The 25,185-nt window shown below is 39.7% G+C and overlaps 1 protein-coding gene across 2 annotated transcripts; it reads right to left on the bottom strand.

The window, feature by feature from the left end:
* Window positions 1–161: 161 nt before the first annotated feature.
* Window positions 162–25,185, bottom strand: myripa (myosin VIIA and Rab interacting protein a). Of its 2 annotated transcripts, none has more exons than XM_075483069.1 (16): window positions 24,932–25,185; window positions 23,563–23,736; window positions 17,455–17,676; window positions 16,079–16,215; window positions 12,821–12,901; window positions 11,411–11,508; window positions 10,531–10,611; window positions 10,174–10,314; window positions 9,572–9,707; window positions 7,909–8,459; window positions 5,000–6,805; window positions 3,889–4,068; window positions 2,857–3,018; window positions 2,524–2,622; window positions 2,383–2,443; window positions 162–1,267 (listed from the first exon to the last, which is right to left on the bottom strand). In XM_075483069.1, exons 2-16 carry the CDS (start codon window positions 23,670–23,672, stop codon window positions 1,251–1,253), a joined length of 3,882 nt encoding a protein of 1,293 aa, XP_075339184.1. In that variant the 5' UTR covers window positions 23,673–23,736; window positions 24,932–25,185; the 3' UTR covers window positions 162–1,250. The 2 variants fall into 2 exon arrangements, with proteins under 2 accessions (XP_075339184.1, XP_075339185.1); XM_075483070.1 differs by having other exon boundaries at window positions 162–1,264.

Here is a 25,185-nt window from a genome sequence, read left to right as displayed (position 1 = left end):
ATTCCTCACCATCACACCCACCTTCATCTGACGGGCAACAGGGTGTGCAGTGTTTCCAGCCCTGTTTATCTCAGAGCATAACATTTCCACACTGCTGCAGGTGTGTTTTATGAGCTTAAAAGGCTTCAAGCATTTACTGTACAAAATATTACACAATAACATTTTCCACCATGGAAACTTTTTATTTTCCAATCATTTTAAACACAGTACAGTTTCATATCATTTTTCTAACATGCTACATTTGCTCATTTGTGTAACCTGATCACCAGCTAGCCACAACATTAAAACCACTGGCAGGTGACGTGAGTAACACTGCTCATCTTGTTACAATGCAATGCTCCGCTGGTCAAACTCAAATGTAGGCATTTCTCTTGGATTTTACTTTGAAACGTGCCAGATGCTCATAAGATAACAGCATTCTCCATCAGTGGGTCCAGCAGACACTGGTTAGGAGGGGATTCAGACTGTCTGAAGTGTTTCCCCAGTCTCCAAACTTCCCAAGTACCAATCTGAGGGTGGCTGTGGGAAGCAGGTCCAATCCACAAAGACCCCACATCACAAGGCGCAAATGATTTATTGCTCTCACAGCATGGTAACAGACACTCCAGGACACACTCAGACGTTCCACAGCGTCACCTGTGAGAACGGTTTTTGGAGGCATGAAAAGATCCTATTAAGCAGTGGGTCATAATGTTATGGCTAATTGGTTTTAAATTTGATATCTGAGGCATACAGTGTGTGTTGCAGGTTTTATCCGACAGCTAGTCCTAGAGCTGTTAAATTTGTGTCTTTTCAGCGATTGTACATTATTTTTTTAAGTTTTATTAAGGAACTTAAACTGTGTAAAAAACCAAATCTATAAAATGTATTCAGATTAAAACCAGGATGTTCTTTTTTTGTACACTTGCTGCGTGATGCAGTTGATGATTGTCTTGTATGTAGTGAGATAAAAGTTTTTGTGCTTCTCTTATTTATCAGATGAATCAGATTTGATACATTTCCCTAAACATTTCGCCAACGATCTGAAAACAAAGAGGTTTTATCTACAGCGTACTTCTCAGTGGACAACACAAGAATCAGCAGTTTCCTTCACTACTGAATACAACACTAAATAGAGTGCTCATGTTCCATATTGCCTGAGGCATGTTTGAAGTTTGATGAAGGCAATTGGTGTCTGAAAAGATCCTTTAAGACTGGCCTGTGGCAGGCAGGGAGATGAGGTCAAGGCACTGCTGTAAAGCCCGTCGGTTTTACGTTTCCTTGTCTTCTAGGAATGAAACAAAAGAAGAAAAAAAAAACATGCATTAACTTGTCACCAGAAATGTGATGGGTACTCTTTCCACGACCAACATTTTGGCTGATCTCAACCAGAAGAATGCATATTTTAAAACGAAAAGGATTTCTTTTCTTTTTTTTTTCACATAAAACAGTATAATCTGCGGACATCTGCGGCCAGATGTGTAATCGATTTGTACACACAAACCCTTGTCGGCCTTTTTTTTTTTTTCCTATCCACAAACTGAGAAAAGTGCAGTGAGAATCTGATATGCTGAATTTATAATGGAAACCTAAGGTGACAGCATTTGTAAATCTACTTCGTGGAGCTTGCTCTCAAGTATGAAAATTATATTTTTTGTTAATTAGTTTTCATAAAATATTAACTATGAGTGGTATAAGTAACTGCTACCTTTGGAAGACCGGCTCTCTTCATTGTTGTTTTTGGCATTCTCCTTGAAATCTGACTATTTCTTCTTTACCTCTGCAGGGTCCTTTGCTCTGAATAGTTATTTCAATTGTTACTGTTTTTTTTTTTTCCTATATAGCATTATTTTCTCTATTTGTGTTTCCAGAATTAAAACGGATTTCTTTTCTCTACTTCACTGACGGTTTAATTTCATGTACAGTCAAACTGGGCTTCTCTTTTGCTGTTGCTTTCATCATGTCAGTTTTGTCACAATCCCCGCACACAGATTTATAAATCTAGTGAAGATAATGTGTACGTTCTGCATTTTGAGCATCCGCAGTTTTATTAATAGAACTACAGTTTGATGCATCTGTCCCCTGGAGCGGTTCTTGGTCTACTCTCTGGTTCATTCAAAGGACGGGTGGATCAACATTTACATGACTCCAGGATTAAAAAAAGCAAATTATTGTTAGTGTTCTTGTGGAACACCTGTGCAAAACCTTTCGAGCAGCATTAAGTGTAACATCATGGATTTGATGGAATTCTGAAGTCAGAGTTTGAATAACCGCCATCGTTTCCTGGTAGTGTACAGCAGCTCAGTGTTTATATTGGTTTATCCTTCTCAAAAATCTGTATACAGTAAGATTGCATTTGATATACTGTGTGTAAAGTGGGTTAGAATTAAGACACACTGCTACCTTTAACAGGTGGTGCAGGTAATCTTCTTCTTTGCTGTCTTGAGGAGTCCAGTGTCACAGACTGCAAGAAGATGCATGTGAAAAAAACTTCAGAGTTCAGCATCTCATAGTTACTTTGCATTAAGTGTTCAGGGATCGTACCATATCCGGGGTAGTTCTGGCCTTAGTGAAGCGGGACTGAGGGTCCACATTGAGGCCCGCACTCTTCAAAGCAGCAATTCTGGCGGAGATGTCGCAGATCTACAGCAGGAACAGAAACTTGTAAATATGTCTTTTGAACGAGACACAAGAAAACAGCACTTTTAGGAATGAGTTTTATTTGGTTTATATTCTAATCTGTATTTACACAAACTCCAGATCAGTTCATAGTTTGTCATGGCTCAGTATTGAGATTCTACAACAATTAGCAGAAATTTATGTTAGCACTACATTTGGCCATCCCTCCATTTTGTTGCATGTCCAGCTGCTGCTCACCTGTAGCTCAGACTGATGAACTTTGGCAGCTGCTGCTGCCACCTGCTCCTCCAGGAAGGACAGCTCCATATCAGACGTGGAGCTGCTGATTCCCCTGGCACACTCCTCCAGGTCGCTAAGCTCCGACTCCAGACCGTACACGGAACCAGCTGCCACATACACCTGAAGAAAAAGTCTAATTTAGTTTTGCAAACAGTAATGCCATATTAAGTTGTTTCTAACCATTACTAATAACATGTTAATGTTTGTCATCTAAAAATGACTTCTATGTCTTTGTTTGGTAAGTAAACTCACCCAAATGAACATATGAATATGGAAATGATAATATTTTAATGCTTACCAAATATATTTTAGAATATTAGGCTGTAGAAAAACAGTTGGTGTATTCTGAGACTAAATTAATCTCATTGGAGGCCAACATTTGTGTGTCAGGCATATCTCACAAAATATGCCAGTTTTATTAATTAACCAGGCACTCAACAAACCAACTTGTACTCTAAAATCAAAATTATTAGCTTGATTTACCAATCAAACATCCATTAATTGTCTATACCCGCTTAATCCAACTCAGGCCTGGATTCAAACCAGGAACCTTCTTGCTGTGAGAAGACGGCACTAACCACCACACCACCGTGCAGCCCACCAATCATAAAATGATCTAGAAACACAATTGGTGTTTAATTCATTTTTGGAATAATCTATTAGGCAAAATGTCACAGATTCACTGGTATCTACCTCACAAAGGTGAATAGTTGCTCATTTATAAGTTTGTCGTGACAGCAAACTCAATGATGGTCTGATAGAAACAGATTTTAGTTTAACTTGAAAATCTGGGATGATTTTTCCCTATATTCTTACTATTTACATGTAAATGCAGAAGGTTTGGGCTTCACCTTTACAGTTAGAGTAAGATGAAATAAACTGGCACTACTGGCTTGTGTAAGGTAGAATAGATAGAACAGAGGGGCACTACGCTACTGCCCATTGAGTTTAGTGTGTCTACAGTAAATGTAAACTGTAAATGGAACTCACATTTTCCTCCAGTCTGCAGAACTGTTGGTCCAGTTTTTTGGGGTTCATGCTGGAGGGAAGGGAGATGGTGGAGAGCTGCGAGGCGTCTCCTCCCTCCACTCCTTGCAGCAGCTCCTCGGTGGCGTTCAGCACCTTTAACACCTCAGTGGTGATGCTGCGCAGGGACACTGCCGAGTATCTCTACGGTATACAAAACAGACAGGTGGTTTCTAATGTCTGACACTCAGAGTGTGATCAAAGATTTTCTTTATTTGTTAAGTTAAATAGAAAAATAAGAAAGATAAAACTTTTTACCCTTAATAATATTCTTCTAACAGCTTCTGATGTTTGACTACGGAGGACCGGAAGCATTACCTCAACATGCATTATATTTTGGTTGGTTCTCCTTCGCACTTCTGTACAGTTTGTGTCTCAAAAACTTGTTGAATGTTGAATCTCAGAGACATAAAAAAAAACACTGCAGGTCTCTGAACATATGATGGCGCAGTCTAAGTTAATAAAAACTACATAGTTTTTTTTTTTTTTTACATTTAAAGCTTCTTTCAGAGCTAACAATTTAAAGGTTTTTGTTGGACTGTGACAATATTCTCATGTTTTTAAATCAATTCCAAAGGTAATTACAACAATCTCACAAAAAAACCACACAAAACAAACTGTTTAAATATCAGAGGACACATATTTAAAAGAAAAGAAAGGGAGTTACGGAACAAGCACCAATAAATTAAAGTGAGAAAAAGCCTGTTTTAACAGCTTAGGTCTGAAAGAGCTGAAGGGAAATAAGTTCACCCTCACCTGCTGCAGCCAAAATGCTATTAGTTCTACAGTTTTGTAAAGCGCCATGTCTCTACCCTAAAGTTCACACAGCACATAAGAGAAGAAAAGACAGCACACACAGAGGAAAAAGTGACAGGAAGAAGTTTGCTGCATTGAAAAGAAGCTCTCTGAGAGAGGGCTTATCAGATCCGAGACAAAGTGAGCCAAACCTTCAAACCTCTTAAAATTAGGCAGATGTTCATGTAGAAGTAGCTCAACACAAGCTCACTTTACGTGCAGCACACTGTTAGTGGAAATTAAGGGATAGAAATGGGCTTCTGAAGCTGGGGTAACTTACATTCTGGATCTCCTGTGGTGACAGAAAACCCTCCTCACGCGAAGATGTGCTGCTCTGCTCCATGTCGTCCACTCGTTGGTTGTTTGTTTCCTCGTGTTTTTCATTGACATCGGCCTTCTCACAGCCTGCGGTATCTCCCTGTGTCTCCACTACTTCCCTGTCCTCCGTCGTGATTCCTCTCCCATCCTGTTTTTCCTCATCACTTACTTCAGATTCTGGACATGTCGGCTGGCTTTCATTTGTCTTAAATGCCTCTTTGGTTGTCGTATCTGTACGTCCTTTGTTCTGCAGGTTGCCATTTCTATCTCCACTCGTCTGCTTACCTGGAAGCTCTCCTTCAGTTTCCCCACTAACATGTATTTTCATCACTGACTCTGACCTTTTATCTGAAACTTGTTGTGTATCCTCTGGAGCGTCTGTGAGTTGTGCATCAACAGTGCTCTCTTGGTATCCACCCTCTACTTCTTGCTTGTTTTCTAATTCTTTGTTTCTTCCTCTGTTTTCGTCAGCTTTGTTCTTTGTTTCCACCTGCATGTCTTCCAGAGTCATCATCAACATGCTGCTGATTATTTTGTCAAAGTCTTCTTCGTCGCTGTCGGCAGCTGTTTCCCATTTTCTCAGAGTCCCTTTGCTTTCTTTCTGAAACTTTTCTTCTCTTTCATCTGGCCTGTTTGCCCCTGGCTCACACTCTTGCTCAGCTTTTGTAACACGTGAGGCTCTTATCTTCTTCGTTCCCTCAGCTTCCACCCCTGTTTTTGACCGAATCTCTTTTCCTTGATCCTCCAAAACACTCTCACTTGTTACTTTTTCACCACTCCTCTCTTTGTTCCTTTCCAGGGTTTCATCCTTCAAATCAAACATTTTCATGTCTATGTCTCCCATAGATTCTCCCCCCTCCCACAGCCCCCCCCTCTTCACTCTGCCTTCATTTATCTCACTCTCTCCAGCTCTGTCCAACTCGTCCTCGGTGGAGGAAAACTGTGAGGCGCTGACCAAACTGGCCAAATCACGTAGCTGAGCTTTCTTTGGCTGCAGCTTCCACAGCATCTCTTCATCGGTCCCCTCCTCCCCATCCTCTTCTCTTCCCACTCTGTCCAACTCATCCTCTGTGGATGAAAACTGGGTGGCATTGACCTGATTAGCTAGTCTGCATACTTTCACAGCCAGAACCTCATTCTTGCCATCTTCCTCCTCAACTCCGATTCTGTCCAGCTCGTCCTCAGTAGATGAGAACTGTGTCGCGCTGACTTCTCTCTCCAGCTGACAAAGTCTATAAGTGAGTGGCCCCGTCTCTGCCTCCTGCTCTTCATCCTCTTCCTCCGTGTCTTCGTCTCTGTTCAGTTCTCCTTCGCTCTGTCCCGCTCTGTCCAGTTCATCTTCAGTAGACGAGAAGTATCTGAGGCTGGACTGTGCCACAAGCCTGTACAGTCTGTACTTCATCTCTCCGTCATCTTTGTCGTTCTCTTCCTCATCCGTTGTTATTCTTCCTTCCAAATCTATCTCCATCTCACACAGCCTTTCATCTTCATCACCTCCGTCCTCGGTTCCTTGTCTCCTTTCCTCCCCGTGTCTCCCATAACCGGCATCTCTCTTTTCATTTAGCCCTCCTTCTCTCGTGCAGGACTCAGAAACTCCGCCTGGAAGCTGACGTAGTTTTAAAGTGAACTCTTCATCGATCCCATTGGCTCCATTTCCAGTGATGTCACCAACAAAGTCAACAGGTTCAGGGGTTGTGCCTCCAGAGGTGAGGGTGTCAGGGCTCACAGAATCAGAGGTTTGTGGAGAGATGTCTTTTTTGTTTAAATCCTGCAAAAGTTAAAAGTCACACAGTTGAAAATACATTTCATTATATTTCACGATGCAGGTATGTTTACCTCTGATGTCCACACAAGTTGCACATTTACAATGTAATTTTGCATCTTTGATCATTTATCGCATGATCGTTATAAAACTTAAATACAAGCACTAAATGCAGGACAGTTATTCATGCTACCATAAAAATGACAAATGCTGCCAACCAGCGAAATGACTGGATCACTGAACGTTCAGTGAGCCAAAAAAGACACTTACAGGTTTCAGAATTGCAAATTGCTGAGATAAAATGTGCTTGTATCTTTCACTTTGGAACAGATTAATTTCCCACCTACAGTGGGGCATGGATCAGGGGAACTACAGATAACAATAGTGGCGCTGTTTTCTGAAAAAGAAAAAAAACAACCAAAAAACAGTAATACTGACCCATGATGCCACTACTAAGTGTAAATTAATTGTAATTGTACATCTATATTTTGACTATATATGCATTTTAAAACAAATGTGACCTCAGTTGCACAGATAGTAACAAAGCAGCAAAAATATATAATTTACCAAAACATCTGATAGATTATAATTAAATTAATTGGGTAAAAAAAAAAAAAAAAAAGCAATCCAAAAGTATACACAGTTGAGCTCACATAGTCTACTAATAGGGTGAATGGGTTAACAGTTTTGCAGCAAACAACCAGCAACACTGGTATTAAGATGAGTTAAAATGATTGTAAAGCATGCAGCCCTGCAGTAAAGCCTACCTTCATGCATTTTTAAGAGATGTGTTCATTAAAGCTTATCATTCTTGGTACTGCTATGACATTGCACCTTACAGTTTTTCTATCGTGAAATAATTATCATAAAAGAATCTGATCTCCTGTTTTAAGGGTCTGCAAAACATTAAAAGCAAAATGTTTCACGAGACAACAGAAAAATCTGTTTTGGAGACTTTATGCAGAAAGTAATTGGCCTATTTTGTTTGATTAAACAAATGACAAAAGTTCAAATCATTCATCATCCAACTTATTCAGTCATTTTCCTATCTGCACAGTAGGTGAAAGTTTACCTCATCAGTTTGTGATTAAATGAGATTTCCTTCTTACCGAAACAGAAGAAGAAGCAGCTGGGTCTTTTTTACTCTTCTTCTTCTTCCGTGATTTTCTGATTTTTCCCACGTCTGGCTCGGCAGCCAACTTAATCTCCTCCTCCTCTCCTCCTGTTTCTTTCAGGTTAAAGTTCATGTCAATGATGCTGGTCCTGCGAGACGATGAAGGTTTCCTGATCTCTGCAGGCACCTTCCGCTTCAGAAGAGCCAGTAGAGGTTTGTTAGGCTTCCAGTTCCCCTCAGAGTCTAAAAACAGATCGTCTCTGCCGCCTTGCTGGCCCTCGAACGGGGACATGCCGTCACCGAAGTCATGCAGGTTGAAGTTTGAGTCTGTCATCTTCCTGTGGATCTCCTGCAGGACGGCTCCCCAGGAGCTGTCGGGCTCTGCTTTGGTTTCGCTGTCAGATTCCAGGCCCTCGGAGGCAGACATCACTCCGGACTCCCTCTCCAAGGCACTGTAGACCAGGCTCTTCCTTTTACTGAGGAGGCTGGGGTGAGACAGCTGGGTGCTCTGCAGGGCGATCCAGTTCCCATCTGGGCTCTTCAGCACTGAGGACACACCTCCGCATCAGAGCATGTACATGCACACACACACACACACACACACACACAGGTATCATGCAGACAAACAAAGACAATGTGCCAAAGAATCACAGATGCAGCAGCACAAACAAACACAGTGGAGGCAGGTATTAGCTGACACATCAGAGCCGAGAGGCGTCACTTCAGCTCAATTATTTAAGACTCATTAGTACCACTCAGTATGACTTTAAGAACTGTCAACTTCACATTGTCTGTAATGACCTTTTAGGCAATACTATCTCCTTCAATTATCACACACGGTTTACATTTACTTGCAACTGTAATAGCTACACCTTGACTGAACAGAATAAAATCGGATCCACTCCTATTCTTCTTGGCAGAAATTCAGCAAGGCGCTGAAAACATTCCTCAGATGTTTAGGTTAATTTTTGTCAGGAATTCACACAGCAGTTGGGAGTGAAACTGCCATGGTGCAAAATTGCCAGTCTCACCATAATCAAAGGGAGCTCTAATGGGGGCATTTTCAGTCCAGTGAAGTCACCGTCATGTTCAAGAAACTCAGACTGAGACGATATGAGCTTTACGATTTTTTTTAAATGGTGGGTATACACTGCTCAAGAAGATTCTGAGCCGTCTGAACAACCGAGAGGGAACTTTCTCGTTTTCAGCTAACAGGAGTAGCACCAAGTGTGGTTTTCAGCTTCAGAGTTTTATATGTTGTATGATTAATAGATGATCTTCTGCATGCCTCATTTATAAAAGGTGGTTATTTAAGTTTCTTTAGCTTTGAAACAGCCCAACCATTCCTATCTAACTTCTGCCATCAAAGGCATGTTTTCCCAAAAAAACACCACTAACCGGACCATTCTTGGAGATGGCTGTGTTTAAAAATCTTACAACCACGCATCAACATTTACACCATATTCTAAGTCACTCAAACCAGTTTAGTCTCAGCCTTCTGATGCTTAGTTTGAACTTGAGCAAATCATCTGGACCATGTCCAGTTTCTGCTACATTTCTGGCTGATAAGGTACTGCATATTTTATAAAACCAAAGTCTTTCATATACGAAAATTAACTAAAAATTAGAGGAGAAAAAGGACACAACCATAATCTTACCAGAGTTGTCCAGTTGATCTGCACTCTTCCAAGCAGTCATAGCTGACCCGCTGCCCTCCTTCTTCGTGGCCAGGGGAGAGTCCTGAATCAGAGCGGGTGAGTCGTCGTCCAGCAGTGTGAAGGCCGAATGTGACCTCTGAGGACAGACGTGAAACTTAATGGAAATTTTGAGAAAGAAAAAAAACCAAAACATCCAATTTCTCCTCAGTGGTCACACAGGAGCTACCAACAGAGTCAGCAAAGACTGTTTAACCGGCAGAGGTCGGCAGAATAAAATGGTGACAGGTCTTGCTGATGAAAAAAAGCAACTTAATATCTATAAAAGTACAAACAGAATCATAGATGAGTTTTGAACGCCTGCGAATCATTTCTACAGGACATTAACTGAATAAAAAAGATGGCAGGTGGTTTAAAAAATAATAAAAATGCTGCTAAATCTGCAAAACCTTTATTCAAAGTATTGGATTTTAAGCCAGAGGTCCTTTAAATGTCTTTAGGGTCAATTTCAGGAATCAAAGGACTCTACACCGCATCACAAATTTTCGCCTAATAGTGATCCAGTGTTCAACTAAACCTAAATAGTCATACTGATGTGTTTTTACCCAGAGGTTTGGTTGGTGTTTCAGGGAGCTGGAGGTTGGATCACAGGCAGACTGATGAAGATGGTCAGTGTTGCACTCAAGGGTCCTGTCCTGGTCATATTCTGCCCTCATCTCAGCCAAAGTCTTCCTCCTGCTTATGATCTAACACGCACAGAAATCAGGTTTAGCTCTACACACTACTCTAATCCCACATGGGGGAGCAAAGGAAAGCTATCGTTTAATCGTGTGCAGGAGGTATTAATTTAAACCAACCCTATGCTAGCTTGAATTAAAAAAATTGGCTTCCCACAAAAAAAAAATCAGTCAAACTTTACACAATAAAACATCTCCTGTTACACAATTTAATTCGGTTTTTACTTTTTGCACGATAGTTTTGGCCAGTTCGTCGATGAGCTCTCCTCTGTGCTCCCGCAGATAGTGTGCTTCATCCTGCTTCTCCTGGGAAACGCACAAAATAAGAAAGCTATTCAGCACCGCACACATGCACACCGTGAGCTGATTACTCCTCTAAATGTGCACCCTGAACAAACATGTGTTCTGTGTCAAGTTCAAGAGATTTGGAAAACTTGAACAGATTAGTGGGGAGGAAATCTTTTCTCATAGATTCAGAAGGAGGCTGCAGAACCAGAGGAGATATTTGGCTTTCAGATTATAAAATGTGCATGCATAAGATAATGTATTACTGGCATAATTTCCCTTTTTTATAGCTCTGACTATGAAAAATGAGTATTTAAGAAAAAGGTTATGTTATGAAGAGTCAATCCTATATGAGCTGCACCTTGTCTTTAACGTCCTCGTTATGTAAAAACATATAAATACAGTTTTTTCTTGAAACAGAGAGTTATTTTCATGCTAATAAAGGTTTATTCACATAAAAAAGAGTTTAAATATTAAGACCTGTAAAATACACAATGACTCTTCTTTATTTCATCCCTTTGAATTTTTTTGTGAACAATAATCTGGACCTGAGGGGGTGAGTCAATTGTTCCTCTATCAACAGTCATGGCACTCCCTTGTTCTACAGTATTAAAGTGCCACTAAAACTGTAGCATAACCTTTATGTTCTTCAATAATATGACCCAAACTGATTCAGAGAAAGGGCAAACACATAAGATTATAGATTATGGACCATACAATAACATAATACGGCATTTTTCACACAATGTGGGTACATGAGAATGCCAACAATGAGTCACTTGTGATGACTATGACATATGACATGGCATATATGAATGACCTGACTGGAGGTGTCAATCTCAGCTTTAGAAATGGCCTCATCTATGGCCTCTTCTGCCACCCGCCTTGCCACACTGAGAGTCTCTGCCACGCTGTGCTCTAAACACAAACACAGTAATCACTTGTTATTCATCAGTGTCTGCCACATAGTTCAAATCAAAGCACAAAAGAAGGCCACAGTCTTTGTTGCATGCATGGAAAACGAGTGGTTTGTTTCTGTTTTCACTCTCATCTCTGATTCCGAGGCTCTGTAGACAGATGCATGGCCATCGGGCCGGTGCAGCTTTTCATTCATGTTTGCAGTCACTCATCTTGTTAGTGCAGTGAACTGGGAGAGTGAGGAGAAGTGAGGGGATAAGCGGGACCCAAAAGGCAGGCCAACACAAGTGTTTCAGATGCTACTGAGAATCTGAGCCCAAAGATTAGAGCCAACATCATGAAATCATTTATTTCCAGCTGTTCCATGTGCTGTAAAGACTTACATGCATGTAATCTGGGGAAAAAAATGATTCTCTGGATATATTAAGGGATTGCATATATAGACTCCCATAAATAACCTTGAAGTGGATAATGTGCAGATAATTTACTGCAGAAAGTCACTGTCACAAAAATGAATCAGCAAAAAGGCAAACAGAAGTATCAACTCCAAAGACCCCCAAAGGTGTCAAGCCCCTTCAGAGGCAAATGCACAACTTTTAGTAATTTGATTAGCTGATTTCACATAAATTGTTATGGAAATAAGGTCACATAATAACTAAGCCAACAGCCTTTTTTGCTGTAGCATCATATTAACCACACAGCAGGTGGTATCAAAACTTACTAGAACTAAATGAGCATTTATTTTCATCTAAACTTTCCTCCTTCCTTCCGAAGCTTTACACAAGCCTTGTACTGAGAGCTTTAACTGCACCACATCAGAGCTCCACCAGTACAACAACCGTTTCAACTAGAACCACTTACACAGCTACATTTGCATATAAAGTTGCTCTTCTTTGGCAGCTATGTTGTTGCAACGAGCAACTGAAAGGAAAGTAAACAAACATATTTCAGCACAGAACGTCTTCTTAACATTTTCTTGAATCTTGATGCAAGAATTCATTGTTTGTTCATAAGTTGAAGATTTATTTTAGACAGATACTTCAAGAAAAACTGGCAATCATGTTAGTTTTATTGAAGATTATTTTTCTTTCTTTTGGTGCAATATTCCAAAATCAAAATGTTTTTCAGAGACTTCATAACGGAGGTGGACCTTTTCGTTTTGTTTCATTTTAGAGGAAAACACATTTTTGGTCTGATAGACCAAATTTTTTGACATCATTAGGAAATAAAAGCCATCTATATGAAACTGAAATCATACTTATAAAAGCAGATGCAGAAAGGGGTCCAACAAAATATGTGTGTAGGTGAGCACCTTCAGTTTGTCTGTAGAAAGTGGAGTCGCTCCCACAGATGCTGCCCTCATTGCAGATGCTCTCCTCGCAGGCGCTGCCCTCTGCAGATATACACAGATGTTGACATGTATGTGAAAAGACAGATACGGGACATGGGCAGGGATTTAAGTCTGCGTCGTGAAACCAGATCAGGGTAAACCTTTAAATTAGATGGAGGATTACAGAGTTGAAAAAGGATGTCTCTTGTGATTCATTCATTCATTTTCAATGGGCATATACATCCTGAAATATCAGAGCAATGAAAGTTATTTCCATTACATGTTACTATTTTGACCGATATGCATACAGTGAGGGTGACGTCATTCTTAGCACATCATTGTGCAGCAGAGAGCTCAGTCACACAGCAGAAAGTTTCTCCTCCATCTTTGAGCTCTTCACATCACGGTAATATTCCTGCAACAATGCAGCCATTTGTGGTTATGTAAATGCATTAGAGCGGCCTCGTGCGTGGCATTACCAGGCGACCCGAGCTGTGTGCAGCAGACCCAAGCTCAAAACTACAGAGCAGTACACGGGACCACCTCCAGTGGTTTTAAGGGGCAAAGAAAGCACTTAAACTAAGTGGTATTAACTGTGTGAGTATTTTGAAAAAGAGCACTTCAACTTAATTCTGATTCACTTAAATGTCATGAACTCTAAAGAAAAGCTGGAGTTAACTGAAGTAGAATATTTTTAAACTGAGGACTTCCGTTTGCATTTCAGGGGTGGGAGCAGGGATTGTGTTTGAGTGACCCTTCACTGATGTGCGAGCAGACGTCAGTATTGTTGAGATTTAATGAGTCTGAACACATTTTGCCTTAGCACAAAGACATGGAAAAGACGTATGACCAACACAGTAGCTGAAGGTGATTTTAAAAACTGTAAAAATGATTATTTTTACCTTTCTCTTTCTGTCAGTGTGTTACACGGGTTGTTTGTGCATGTAAAAGACCTGCACAGTTACAAAGTCCACACCGGAGGGAGTTAAGCTGCAGTTATACTTGGCACTTGGGATATTGCTCATGCCAACAGGGATGTGGGAGTAGCAGAAGTATTGATGTACAAAGTGTTTTTTTTTCTATAGTTCCCTGGTGAATTTGGTTTCTATTCCAACTGTTGCAGAAATGTGGGAATCCTTTTGTTTCTGCACTGACTGATTCTAGAAATGTTCATAGAGATAGACATGCTTGCACAGTCCTGCTTCCAGGAAAAAAAGACTTCTAGAAAAGTAAAAGTATTGATTGAACTATTTTACTTGATTAAAAGAGAAAAAGTACAGGCTCCGAAATGTACTTTAACTATAAGAGTCAAAAGTAACCAAGACAATTTCACCAGGTGTTTAAATGCAAAACTGTTTTATCCTCACAATATCATTTTAAAACTGTCATACCTTTTTAATTTTAAATATAATAAAGAATAATAAACTGGAAATAATAAACAGACTCAACACTTTAACCAAGAATCATTCCTACAGTCTAACAGTTAATGAGGAATAACTTGCTGCATTTAATCTCTGCCTTTCTGCAGATGGAGATGTGTTGACTGACTTACTTTCATCCATGTCTCTAGTTATTGGCACTTCTGATACATTGTGACATGAAATCATCATTTCCAAATGTCACTGTCCCATCCATGTAGGTTCAGATTGATCTTCTTGTTATAAATAAACATAATCAAGCAAAATGCAAAAAAAGATTTAAAAGATTAAAAGATTCCCATTAAATACCATAAAAGTACAAGTTGAGCTCAAGTATAGCAGGTGGAAGTAAAAAGAGAAGTAAAAACTAGAAAAGCACACATACTTGAAATTTTTCATGCATTGTTTGTACTTCTTTATTTCCAACCAATTCCAACGTTTGGCTCTGCTGATACTGTTGCTATTCATGTGCCTCACGTTGTTCTTATGCAAGCACCATCAACAGGGTTTTTCACGAGTCACAATGTGTAGATCAGATTTTGCAGTTGAATAAATGCAGCAGAGTTTTCAGCGCAGGTTAGGTTGAAATGTACGATGCAGTGTGAGCAACCGACATCAGAGGAGGGGCGGCCCGATGTCAACCCACATCAGTTCTCCTCCCACAGGGGACACAGGGCTGCATCATCTGCAGCCAACAATCTCTCCACCACAAAACACACATAATTCTCTGAAATCCTGTCGGTTCAATCGGATCAGACTGCGGACTGATGGTCCAAAGATCAGTGCGGCTTTGTCTTTCGACTGGGTCTACAAACTTGAACAGAGGTTACTGGGTAAACACTGTGCAGGACAACAAATACGTTTTCAGAATGGCTCCCCCGTGCAAAGCTCCCCACCCTGCCTGTGTTAAGCTGTGAGAAACTCAGACTGCATAGACCCCCCCCCCCACCCCCCGGAGGTGTACTGAATGTTGTCATTACATAAGCAACTAAAGCCTGTTCCCTCACTGTCACTGCTGGAATGTACACAGGTTAAAAGTGAAAAAACTGTTTTGGCAAAAAAGAAAAAAAAAAACAACAACTTAAGGACAGATTTGATATAAGATGCTGAACAACCAGAAACTTTTCTTTTAAATAATAATAACAAAAGTCACAAAGACTATAACTTTTAAAAACTTTATTTCCAATGATGATGGAACTTTGATGACTTCCATCATCATTAGACAAACATCATCAAATTGAAATTTATATAGTGCACTGCACAGGAATCGATTTGCTGCACTCAGCATGATGTACGCAACAAAGCCCCTCGAACGTGGCGTCCCCTGACATACCTGGAAGTGCAAGGACTCGTGCCTCTTTTGACGCAGCAATATGAAAATATTAGTGTATCAAAAGAAGTACAACAAGGAACTGGACATCAAACTTAGTTTTCGTTGTTAAAAACTGTGTTTTTGTGACGGCAATGTTGTGGGCACATGTGTATTAAATATTTCTACCTTGACAGTTGTTTTATTTTGCGTCTAAATACAGAGACACTGACTCCCTTCAGAGTGAAGATATGGAGGAAGCAAACAAACATGAATATGATCGTAGTGGCTGTAGTTATAACAGCTTAATCCTCTTTACAGTAGTCTCTCACAGCCTTCAATATAGTATTAGGATTGTAGAATAGTCAAAACTGGATATCATATTCTGGATTTCAATATACTTTCAAATGTCAGGTGAAGATTCCCAATGTGTATCACATGTGATACACTGTTCCAAACAGGTTAACTCAGTTTTAAGCATGGATTCAGCTCATATCAGAAGAAATATTTTACCTGTAAGCTCTGAAAGTGCACTGTGCTCTGCCAGATGCTTCCTGTAAAGAGTCTTCAGCACTTTGGCGCTGCCAAACCTCTTGAAGCGTTTCTTCACGTTTGTGTAGAACCATTCCAGAGACTGTGTCTTCAACAACCTGAGAAACAGACAGATGTTTAATTAATGTACTTCATGTTAAACCTGTGGCAACACTCATGTTCACTCCAAAACAATTTGAAAGTTGTAATGAGTATATATATATATATATATATATACATACATACACACACACACATATATAGACTCAGACATACTCTCCACACTCGTCCTTCTTGTGGGTGCTACCCTTTTTCCTTCAAGCTCGGGTCCTCTACTAGAGACCTGGAAACTTGAGGGTTCTACTCAGGATCTTAGCTGTTCGTGGAGCAGCAGTCTTCTAGACAGAGCTCTCAGATGTTGTTCCTGGGATCTGCTGAAGCCACTCTCAGATGAAGTGCTCAGATTACCACTGGTACCACTGCTGCTTTCAATTTCCACTTCTTTTCAACTCCCTCCTTCGGCCCGTGGCATTTTTTTTTCAAGCTTCTAATGTTCCTTCTTCTTAATGTTGCTGTCACGTGGAATTGCCACATCTATCACTCTTACTTTCTTCTGTAGTTTGTCAACCACCTGTCTGGTTGCTTAGCATCACCTGTTTATCAGTCTGGATCTGGTTCCATCAGTTCCATGGGATCTTTTTTTTCTTTCATTCTCCGCTACCTTTGGAGGCATCTCCCACTTTGAATTTGGGACTTCCAATCCTTACTCTGCACAGATGTTCCTGCACACTTTTCCTTCCACTTGGTTATGGCGTTCCATGTATGCCGTACTTGCCTGAATTTTACACCCCATATCACATTCTCGATATCAGTAAACTATTGAAATTTCCACAGACTGAACCATTAAAAGCTTTCTGTGACATGAAACAGAGAAGCTCCATTAAGGCTGCTTCATTAGAAGATTGTTTTGTCTGTAACGTCACATCCTGATGTTGCAATATAAGTAAGTATGCCCTTTATTATCCCACAGTGGGGAAATTCATGCGTCGCAGCAGCAACATACACACATACATACAGCTTGTGCAAAAGTAGACATACATACAGACACAGGATCAGGAAGTTAAAACTATATAAGGGAGATAATAAAATAGGGATGTTATATAAAAATATTATAGTTATTAGCGCCAGAGGAGGCTTTACTGTGTTCTGGATCTTGGAACTATATCATCTTTCCCAAAGCAGAGTAAGACCTTAATAACCTTTGACGTCACAGTCAGTATCTCAACCTTAGTTCGCCTCCTTGTGCATTGCACACAGACCCACCATTGCACTCCCAGCTGCCACCCCACCGACCTTACCTGCTCTTTTGGCAGGCGGAGCAGAGCCAGGCTTTGTCCCGCTTGTTGTAGACCCTACAGGCCTTGCAGATGTTGTACTTGCAGTCCTGACACCGGCGCTTGGGGTTGAGCAGGAAGGTGAAGGGCGAGCAGCAGCGGATGCAGCAGCGCTGGTTGAAGCAAGTCTGCTGTGACAGCAGGAGGCAGCGACTGCCCTCCTCGTCTAGCTCCTGCTTCATTTCACTGTGGGGAGGAGGTGGAGGAGAAGAGGAGAGGAGAGGACACTGAGTGCCCACACGCTAACACACACACTGATTCTCGACCTCCGTTAAATGAAAAAATCAAACCAAGAAATTAAAGTAGTTTCACAAATGGTAATTTGTGTTTTACTAAACATCATTACAGTGACAGCCTTACCTTCATGTAGATGACAAATTTGAAGCTAGCAAAATGCCTTCAGTGTATTATCAAAGGAGACGCTTATAAATAAATGTCAGACTGAATATTCCACCAGAGCACTTATCATTTCAAATCAACTTAAATGCCACATATAAAGGTTAAAGGAAGTAGCAGAGCTGAATAATACATCAGCATGTTTCCTCGACAGCAGCTGCTTTTTTGTATAAACGGCCACAGGTGGTAGTGGACCACAACATTTATCATTGTTTGAGAAAACCACATCACAAGGCAAGGTCAATAACATAAGTGGCAGTTGTGGAGCCTTTTCTGGTTGAACTAGTCTATGATCCAATAGAAACAAAAGCAATGGCAACTTTAGCTCCAAATACCCCCCTGGCCCCCTCATGATGAGTCATATTCCAGGGTATGGATAACATCCTATATAATGCTTAAATATGAGATATGACATATATATTTGTTCTGTTTTGCATGTAGTTGTTAAACTTTCTTGAACGAAAATGAAAACTACGGACACAATTACAGACAGCTGCATGAGACTAGCTCCATCTTAAACTGAAAGGAGTTGATGACGGAATAATATATTAGAAAAATATGACAGATGATCGCAGACAGAGACAAACTGATAGAAGTTGCACCAGAGGGAAAGTGTCAAAAATATGACGACAGCAGAAGCATCAAGCCTGACTGAATCTTTCATGGGTGATTACAGTTGGAGACTGATTAAGTCTGACAAGATGAGGTCGCAGGAGGAAGCAAGAAGCCATTGCAGATTGGATTCATTTCAGTTTCAAATGGCCAAAGTTTACACTCCTTGAAAGTCAAGGAAAAAACATTCCCTGAGTTTTTCTAGTTTTAGAGAATAGGTACAGACAAATGTTCATCACTAAAAGTTAAATGTGGAAAAATTAAATACTTTCTCTCTAAGCTATTTAATAACAGTTTAATCCTTATTAATATTTTCCTAAAGCATAAACTTTCATCCAAAAACTTATTTTTATCATATTTTGTTTTGTTAAACTTCACTGTTGTAAAGAGGAGAGGAAGTAACAGACAGGCCTGAGATCCATGAATTTTGCTCCACAACAGGAAATTCTGACTCTTTAGTTTACACTCATAAACTTCAAACTATTAAAATTTAAAGGCATAAACTCCATTACTGAAGCGCAAGACATGATATAAATAACTCTCAGACACAACACTTCGTTACTCACTGAGACAGCGAGGTGTTCACAGCGAGACATGGAGGGAACAAGCAGAAATACACAAAACAGCCCACACTGATACTTCAACAGCTCTGAACTCAACGGTGGACGAGGCATAGAGCACATTTTAAAAAAAGACTATAATAATATTTCATTTTTGTACAGTAAGTCAGATATTCAGAGAATGTTGTGCATCTTTGCACATTGTCATCTTAAGTAGTTTTCCAGCTTCAGTTATCAAAAGAAAACAGAGAAGAGACTTAAACTGTGTGAAAAACGGCCATTTCTTGGTCATAAGCTGACTTCTAATATACACATAAGTGTGAACGCAGACTGGTTTATTTTTTTGAAGATCTGAATGACAACATGAGTTATATTTATCTTAATGTACAGTATGATGAGAAAGTATCCCTGCTGAGCTACTTTCGAACAGCAGGAGGTCCCTTTAGGACACTTTGTGCTCACTGCTCAGTGACAGCTTATCTATTTCGGTTATTTCAGAGGATGAGTTTGGCGGATGTTTATCTTGGTGATCAGCAGCTGGAGTAAGTTTTGACCTGACATCCTCACTTCAACTTTGCCCCTCTGAAAGGCTTATTTTCCCCTCCAAATTTAACCTTTATTTTGTTCAGCTTAAGCTAAATAAAGTAAGAATTAGCTGAACCTCATGCCAATACTAAAGTAAAAATGAGTAAATAAGATGGAGAAAAAGGGCTGATATACAAAACATCTAATAAATAAAAAGGCAAATAAATATGATAATTACTATAATTACTTTAAATAATAACTTTGGATTTTGATGGATGCATTTTTAATAATTGATCACCTATTGTAATGTCTGTTTTCTGAGAGGTTGCATGTATAATTGCAGAGGATTCAGCAGACGTATTTAGCTCCATCTTCCCATCTTACAATTGTCTTAAGTTTCAGGATCTTTCTACCAGATGCACGGATGGTTTCACTTTGAAGGGACAATAAGTTCTTTATTAATCACTCGATCACAGCAAACTACCATATTGTTCTTTACAGGTGAGAGTTAACTGCTGTTAATTTACATTTTGTGCATCAAATCAGATTTGTATTCTCCAGAAACTGATGAATCGAAGCCTCACTAACTGTTTAAGCCATGTTTTCATGGCATGCTCTCAACAATGTTCAGGAGAAAGTTAATAGCAGTGCCTATGTGCTTTTTTTTCTGATGACCATGAAGAGGTTTTTTACAGCTGCATTGGGTAGGAACCAATGCCAACATCACAGTTTCTTAGCACACTGAAGCATACGGTCCCCCATCTGTCACTTATCACTATATGGCATTCAATGAGGTTCCCATGTTTCATCTTTCAGAAGTGGTTGAAAATCAGGATGTGAGAAATGAGATCCCACTAAACAACTTCTGTGAGTGAGGACGTACATGTTTTGTCTGGAAACAAATATGTGACGACAAATGCCAGTTTTCGTCTAAAGACGGGATACATCATCGGTGGATTTGACATTATTTAACAGCTTTTTACTATAATACAAGAAACATAACCAGCATTAAATCACCTGAACATTTATGTAAACTGGTGTGAATTTATCAAAATATTTAAGCAGCTCAGACAAATAACAGCACGTCTAGTCACAGCTACTAAGTAACAATAAGATTAACTGCTAGTAAGCACTTGGTGGCCCAGAGCTCTTAAAAGAATCGCTGTGGCTCATGTCACGCAGAACCTTAGATATAAACAAAAAAGATTCATGGACAAAATTTCACCCTAACCCAAGAGGGGAAACTTATAGATACGTAAAGCATGTAATGATAATTATGACTCAATAATTCTTGTGAATATGTACTAATGCCAGACTGTAGCTGCATTCTTTTATTCAGGGTTTACTTCTTTTTTTTCACCTTGTTTTTTTACATAGTCTCTTTTGTATGCTACACAGAACCAAAGTTCTTTAATGATGCCAGATTATTAAACTATCTGAATATTTGTTTACTGAGTAGTCATTTAGTTTGATTTGAATTATTTTTCTCCCATGTAAATAAACTGCATACGTTCTCATCTCAAACACTTTATATCACTCGGTTTACCATAAAAACACCCTGTGTCTTCAAGGTATAAATGCTTCCAGACTGTTTTGGACAGTCATTAGGACTGGCATGAGCAGTGACTAATAGATTGTGCCTCTTCTCTGTGCAGTCAATGCAGAGAGGAAAAAGCAGCAGCAGCTGTGATTGACCTCTTTGGCATATGCTCAGTGTTGTTTATGTGGTCTGTTACTTAGATGGAGGCCGTGCATTATTTTGCAGATTAGCGGGACTGTCATTAGATTTGCAAGCTAATCACCAAAGAATCCATCTCTCCAGGCTTTAAGCTATCCAGTTTAGTCACAGAAACACAAAAGTTCAGACCAATCAGCATCCTGTTCTAGATGATTGCAGGCAGGAGAAGAAGTTACATGTTTTGCTGTTTTTGGGCAGACAGGATTAATAAACAACATTTTGCGCGCAGTCTGCATAATCTTAAGAAGGCACATTCTCTGTTGAGCCACAACACATGACTGAGCTGATACAATAGGCAAATATTTTCTGAACTAACTGACCAAATCGCCCACATTAAGGCCTTTTGTTATGGGAATATGAAGGAAATTGCAGCCATTAGGTTTATCTTTAATCTGTGTGGTTCATCTGATTGGACTTCCTACTTGCTGAATTCACTTTGGCAAATAAGCAATAAGCAAAGTAATAATTTTGGTAAGAAATAAGTATTTTGTAACTGAAGCTTGAGTAATTGTATCGGAGGCATGGAGAAATGATGTAAGCATGTTATTCTGAAAGTCGGAGATCTGAATTTGTTTCAGTGAGTAAATCATTTCCTGCTTTTGTACTCCGTCTCAGTCTTGAACTTGTACTACAGACTTAATTCAAACCCACCTAATTAGGGAACTACTGTGTCTTTGTGTGTACTGACATTGTGTTTCTGTTGGCTGCATTACTGTAAGTTTTAAGGAAGCTGGTCAGAGTGCAGCAGGAAGGCGCTTAACTTCCCGTCCACTGTTTCCAGAAAAGACATCAGAGCAGAGAGGCAGGAAATCTCCACCAAGGTCTAAAAATGCCTCAAATGCAAACTGAGTTGCTGAACAAGAGTACAGTAAGACTCCTGTGAAGGCACACTACTTATACATCATTACTGTATGGAGAATGAAGTTAGGATTACACATTAAATGCCATGTTGTATCCATGCTTGCTATGAATATATCTTTTGTTTTGCAAACAAAATCAATAAAACACATCTCTAAGGCATTTCAAGATAAAAGTCGTTATCATTATAATGACTAATAAAGCCCACTGTATATGACTACAAAATAAACATCACTGCTGAACGTAACTCTGGGTATAATGTGTCTTTCTGTGAAAACACTTTTAAAAACATCTTTCAATGTTGGTTTGGATGAATTGTAGGAAGACAACAACTCCCACACCTCTCAGCCCAGCTGTCACACTATACGGGCAAACAGAGACTACAGACAGAGTGGTAACAATAAAGGAAGAGGATTGCAGTGCTTGTTAACAACAGATGGTGTCGTGCTGGACATGTTAGTGAGAAGGAGCAAATCTACACCCCAGATGTTTTACCGTTGGCTGTGAGTTTCAGTCCACGTCGTCCAAGACAGCTCACATGCATCCGCTTCAGGGGTTAATTAAGTTCCATTGAACTTTATTTGATTGAATTAGGTTACTTAAGCAAAAGGGCCAAAAGGGGAGGGTTAGATTTTCCAGGGAAACGGATTTCAGCACAAAATCCTCTTAAAACCTTTTCCTTTCTCCATCTCTTCCCTCATCCACTAGATTTGGTTGGTTTCAGCCAAACAGGACAAAAACTAACCAGGCAAAAACAGCAAAAATTTTTAAATGAAGGTAACGAGAGCAGAATCTATACCAGCATGAAAAACAGTGTGACATACGTTCACATGCTCTATGCATCACTATACTTCATTTTCACATTTTTGCTTTAATTTCTTACAAACTATGACCATCATTTAATTATCGGGGTTCATTTGAAACCACCTCTAATAAATGATGAGCCGATGCCAACCTAGTCCAGACAATATGGGTATTTGCCAACATTTCCTCAGTAATGCAACATAATCATTTATTTGAAGTGTGCAAGTTTAACATTCACCCTCTCAACTTTAATATTTGGCTGTTTAACTGCTAAAAGATACTCATATTCATCAACTACCTCTTTGGAACTGAGGCACTTTGGTAAAAATTTTATTTCTTTGCAATGATATTGATTATTAAGCAAATCAATAATACATTCTGAATACTTCTTTCATCTCTCTTCTTCACAAGAAAATAAACTTTAAAGGTTTCAAAGAGACGGGGAAGAATAAGTACCAGGTGTTTCTCGAGTGGTAACAATATGAGGCACTAAAAAATAAATAAACTTATTATTTTGGTAATTGGACAGAATTCCAGCTGGACACTTAGAACACATTCATGATGGAGGTCAGAACTCACCTGAGTCGCTCCTCCTCCTTCTTGCGAAGCCTCATGTCTCTCTGCACCACCTGCAGCACATGCGCTGCCTCATTGTCCGTCAGTCCTGCCAGATCCAGCTTCCGACCCATCTTTGGAGCCTCCTCTGGCTGTCTCTCAACCCCTCAGACTAACCAATCAATGAATTATTCTCATCTGAATAAAAACACAGAACAGCAGAAAAGAACAAGATATTTCTGTAAAATGCCTCATGATACAGTGAAAACCAGCAATGGAAAGTAACCAACATCAATCTAATAATAATAATAATAATAACTTTAATTTATATAGCACCTTTTAAAGGACTTAAGGTTGCTTAAATACAAAACTGTATTTCAGAAGAAGAAGAGGTACCTGCACTTCAATTTCAGTCCTTTATATCTCTACTCAGACTTGATTTAGATGAATATTCATTTGTGAAGTACGACTTTTTATAACGACATTTCTCATCTCATAACACCATCTGCTGTATACCTTTCAGACTCTGCAAAAGGGCCCAAAATTGGGGACAAAAAGGAACATTGAACAGACCTAAATGTTCATTAAGACCTATGCAGCTTAAACACTACTAGTAAATTCAAGCTGTAGTATAAGTAGCCTACTGCAAAAATGTTTTGCCTCATTTCTTTATATTTAGTTTCTAATGAGCCAGACTATCTTGTAACTTATTAAAGCTTTCTGAAGGTCTTTCAAAGTTTTGTTCTTTGGACGTTAGTTGCTTAATTCTAATATAATTGCAGGTTTTTGGTAGTTTTCATTAAAAAGACGATAAGAGTCCTCTTTTGTAAATACTGATACATGATGCAGTACAGCGATAAGCACATCGTGCATGTAAAGAATGTGGCTTCTGATACGCTGCGATAAGTTCAAGACACTATGTTGTAAAATCCCATCCATACAACTGTATTACAAAAATACACAACACGTGTCAGATGCGTTACCCCATGCATAATAACCCTCTCAAACTTCATTAACTGCACTGAAACTGGCAGCTCACACAAACGACTAAGTTGCCTGTATAGAGCAGAACTTTGTACGCCCAACAGCAACTATGTGAGGTATTAACAGCGAGAGAGATTAGAATGTTCTGCATTAAGAGGTGCACAGAAGAAACATTTTTTTGGCAGTTAAACAAGAAATAATTAGACCACCCGCAGAGATTACATTATAAAGAGTTGGTTCATCGCAATCAATTGAACTAATAAAAAATACCAAAATAAAGACTGATTTGCTCATTAGTAATAATAGACTCGCATGCAAGTTGTTAACAGTTATTCTAGAAACGAATGTGTCATGATGTAGGCTTCTGACAACAAACAGGGTTTAAACATCCAAAAAAAAAAACCCTCACCGGTTTCTTTCTGCCCCTCTTCCTGGACTGCGCACCTCCACGGCCGCACAGAGGACAGCAGATGTTGAATCCTCCGGTGAAATGTCTGTGAGCCGACGCCAATCATTTACAAATAACCCAAGAAGCCTGTCGTGTGCAATTTCAGGTCGTCCGAATTAGAGATAAAGTTAAGGGAAAGTGTCGGTCGGTGAGTCGCAGCGGGTGTTGGTCCATGAGAGGAAACCGGGATAAAGCCAGATTAGCGTTTCTCCGCT

This window comes from Odontesthes bonariensis, chromosome 14 (assembly GCF_027942865.1).
Source record: "Odontesthes bonariensis isolate fOdoBon6 chromosome 14, fOdoBon6.hap1, whole genome shotgun sequence".
Lineage (NCBI taxonomy): Eukaryota > Metazoa > Chordata > Actinopteri > Atheriniformes > Atherinopsidae > Odontesthes > Odontesthes bonariensis.
Note: the sequence above shows the minus strand (reverse complement) of the source record. Positions and strands in the feature narration are given on the sequence as shown.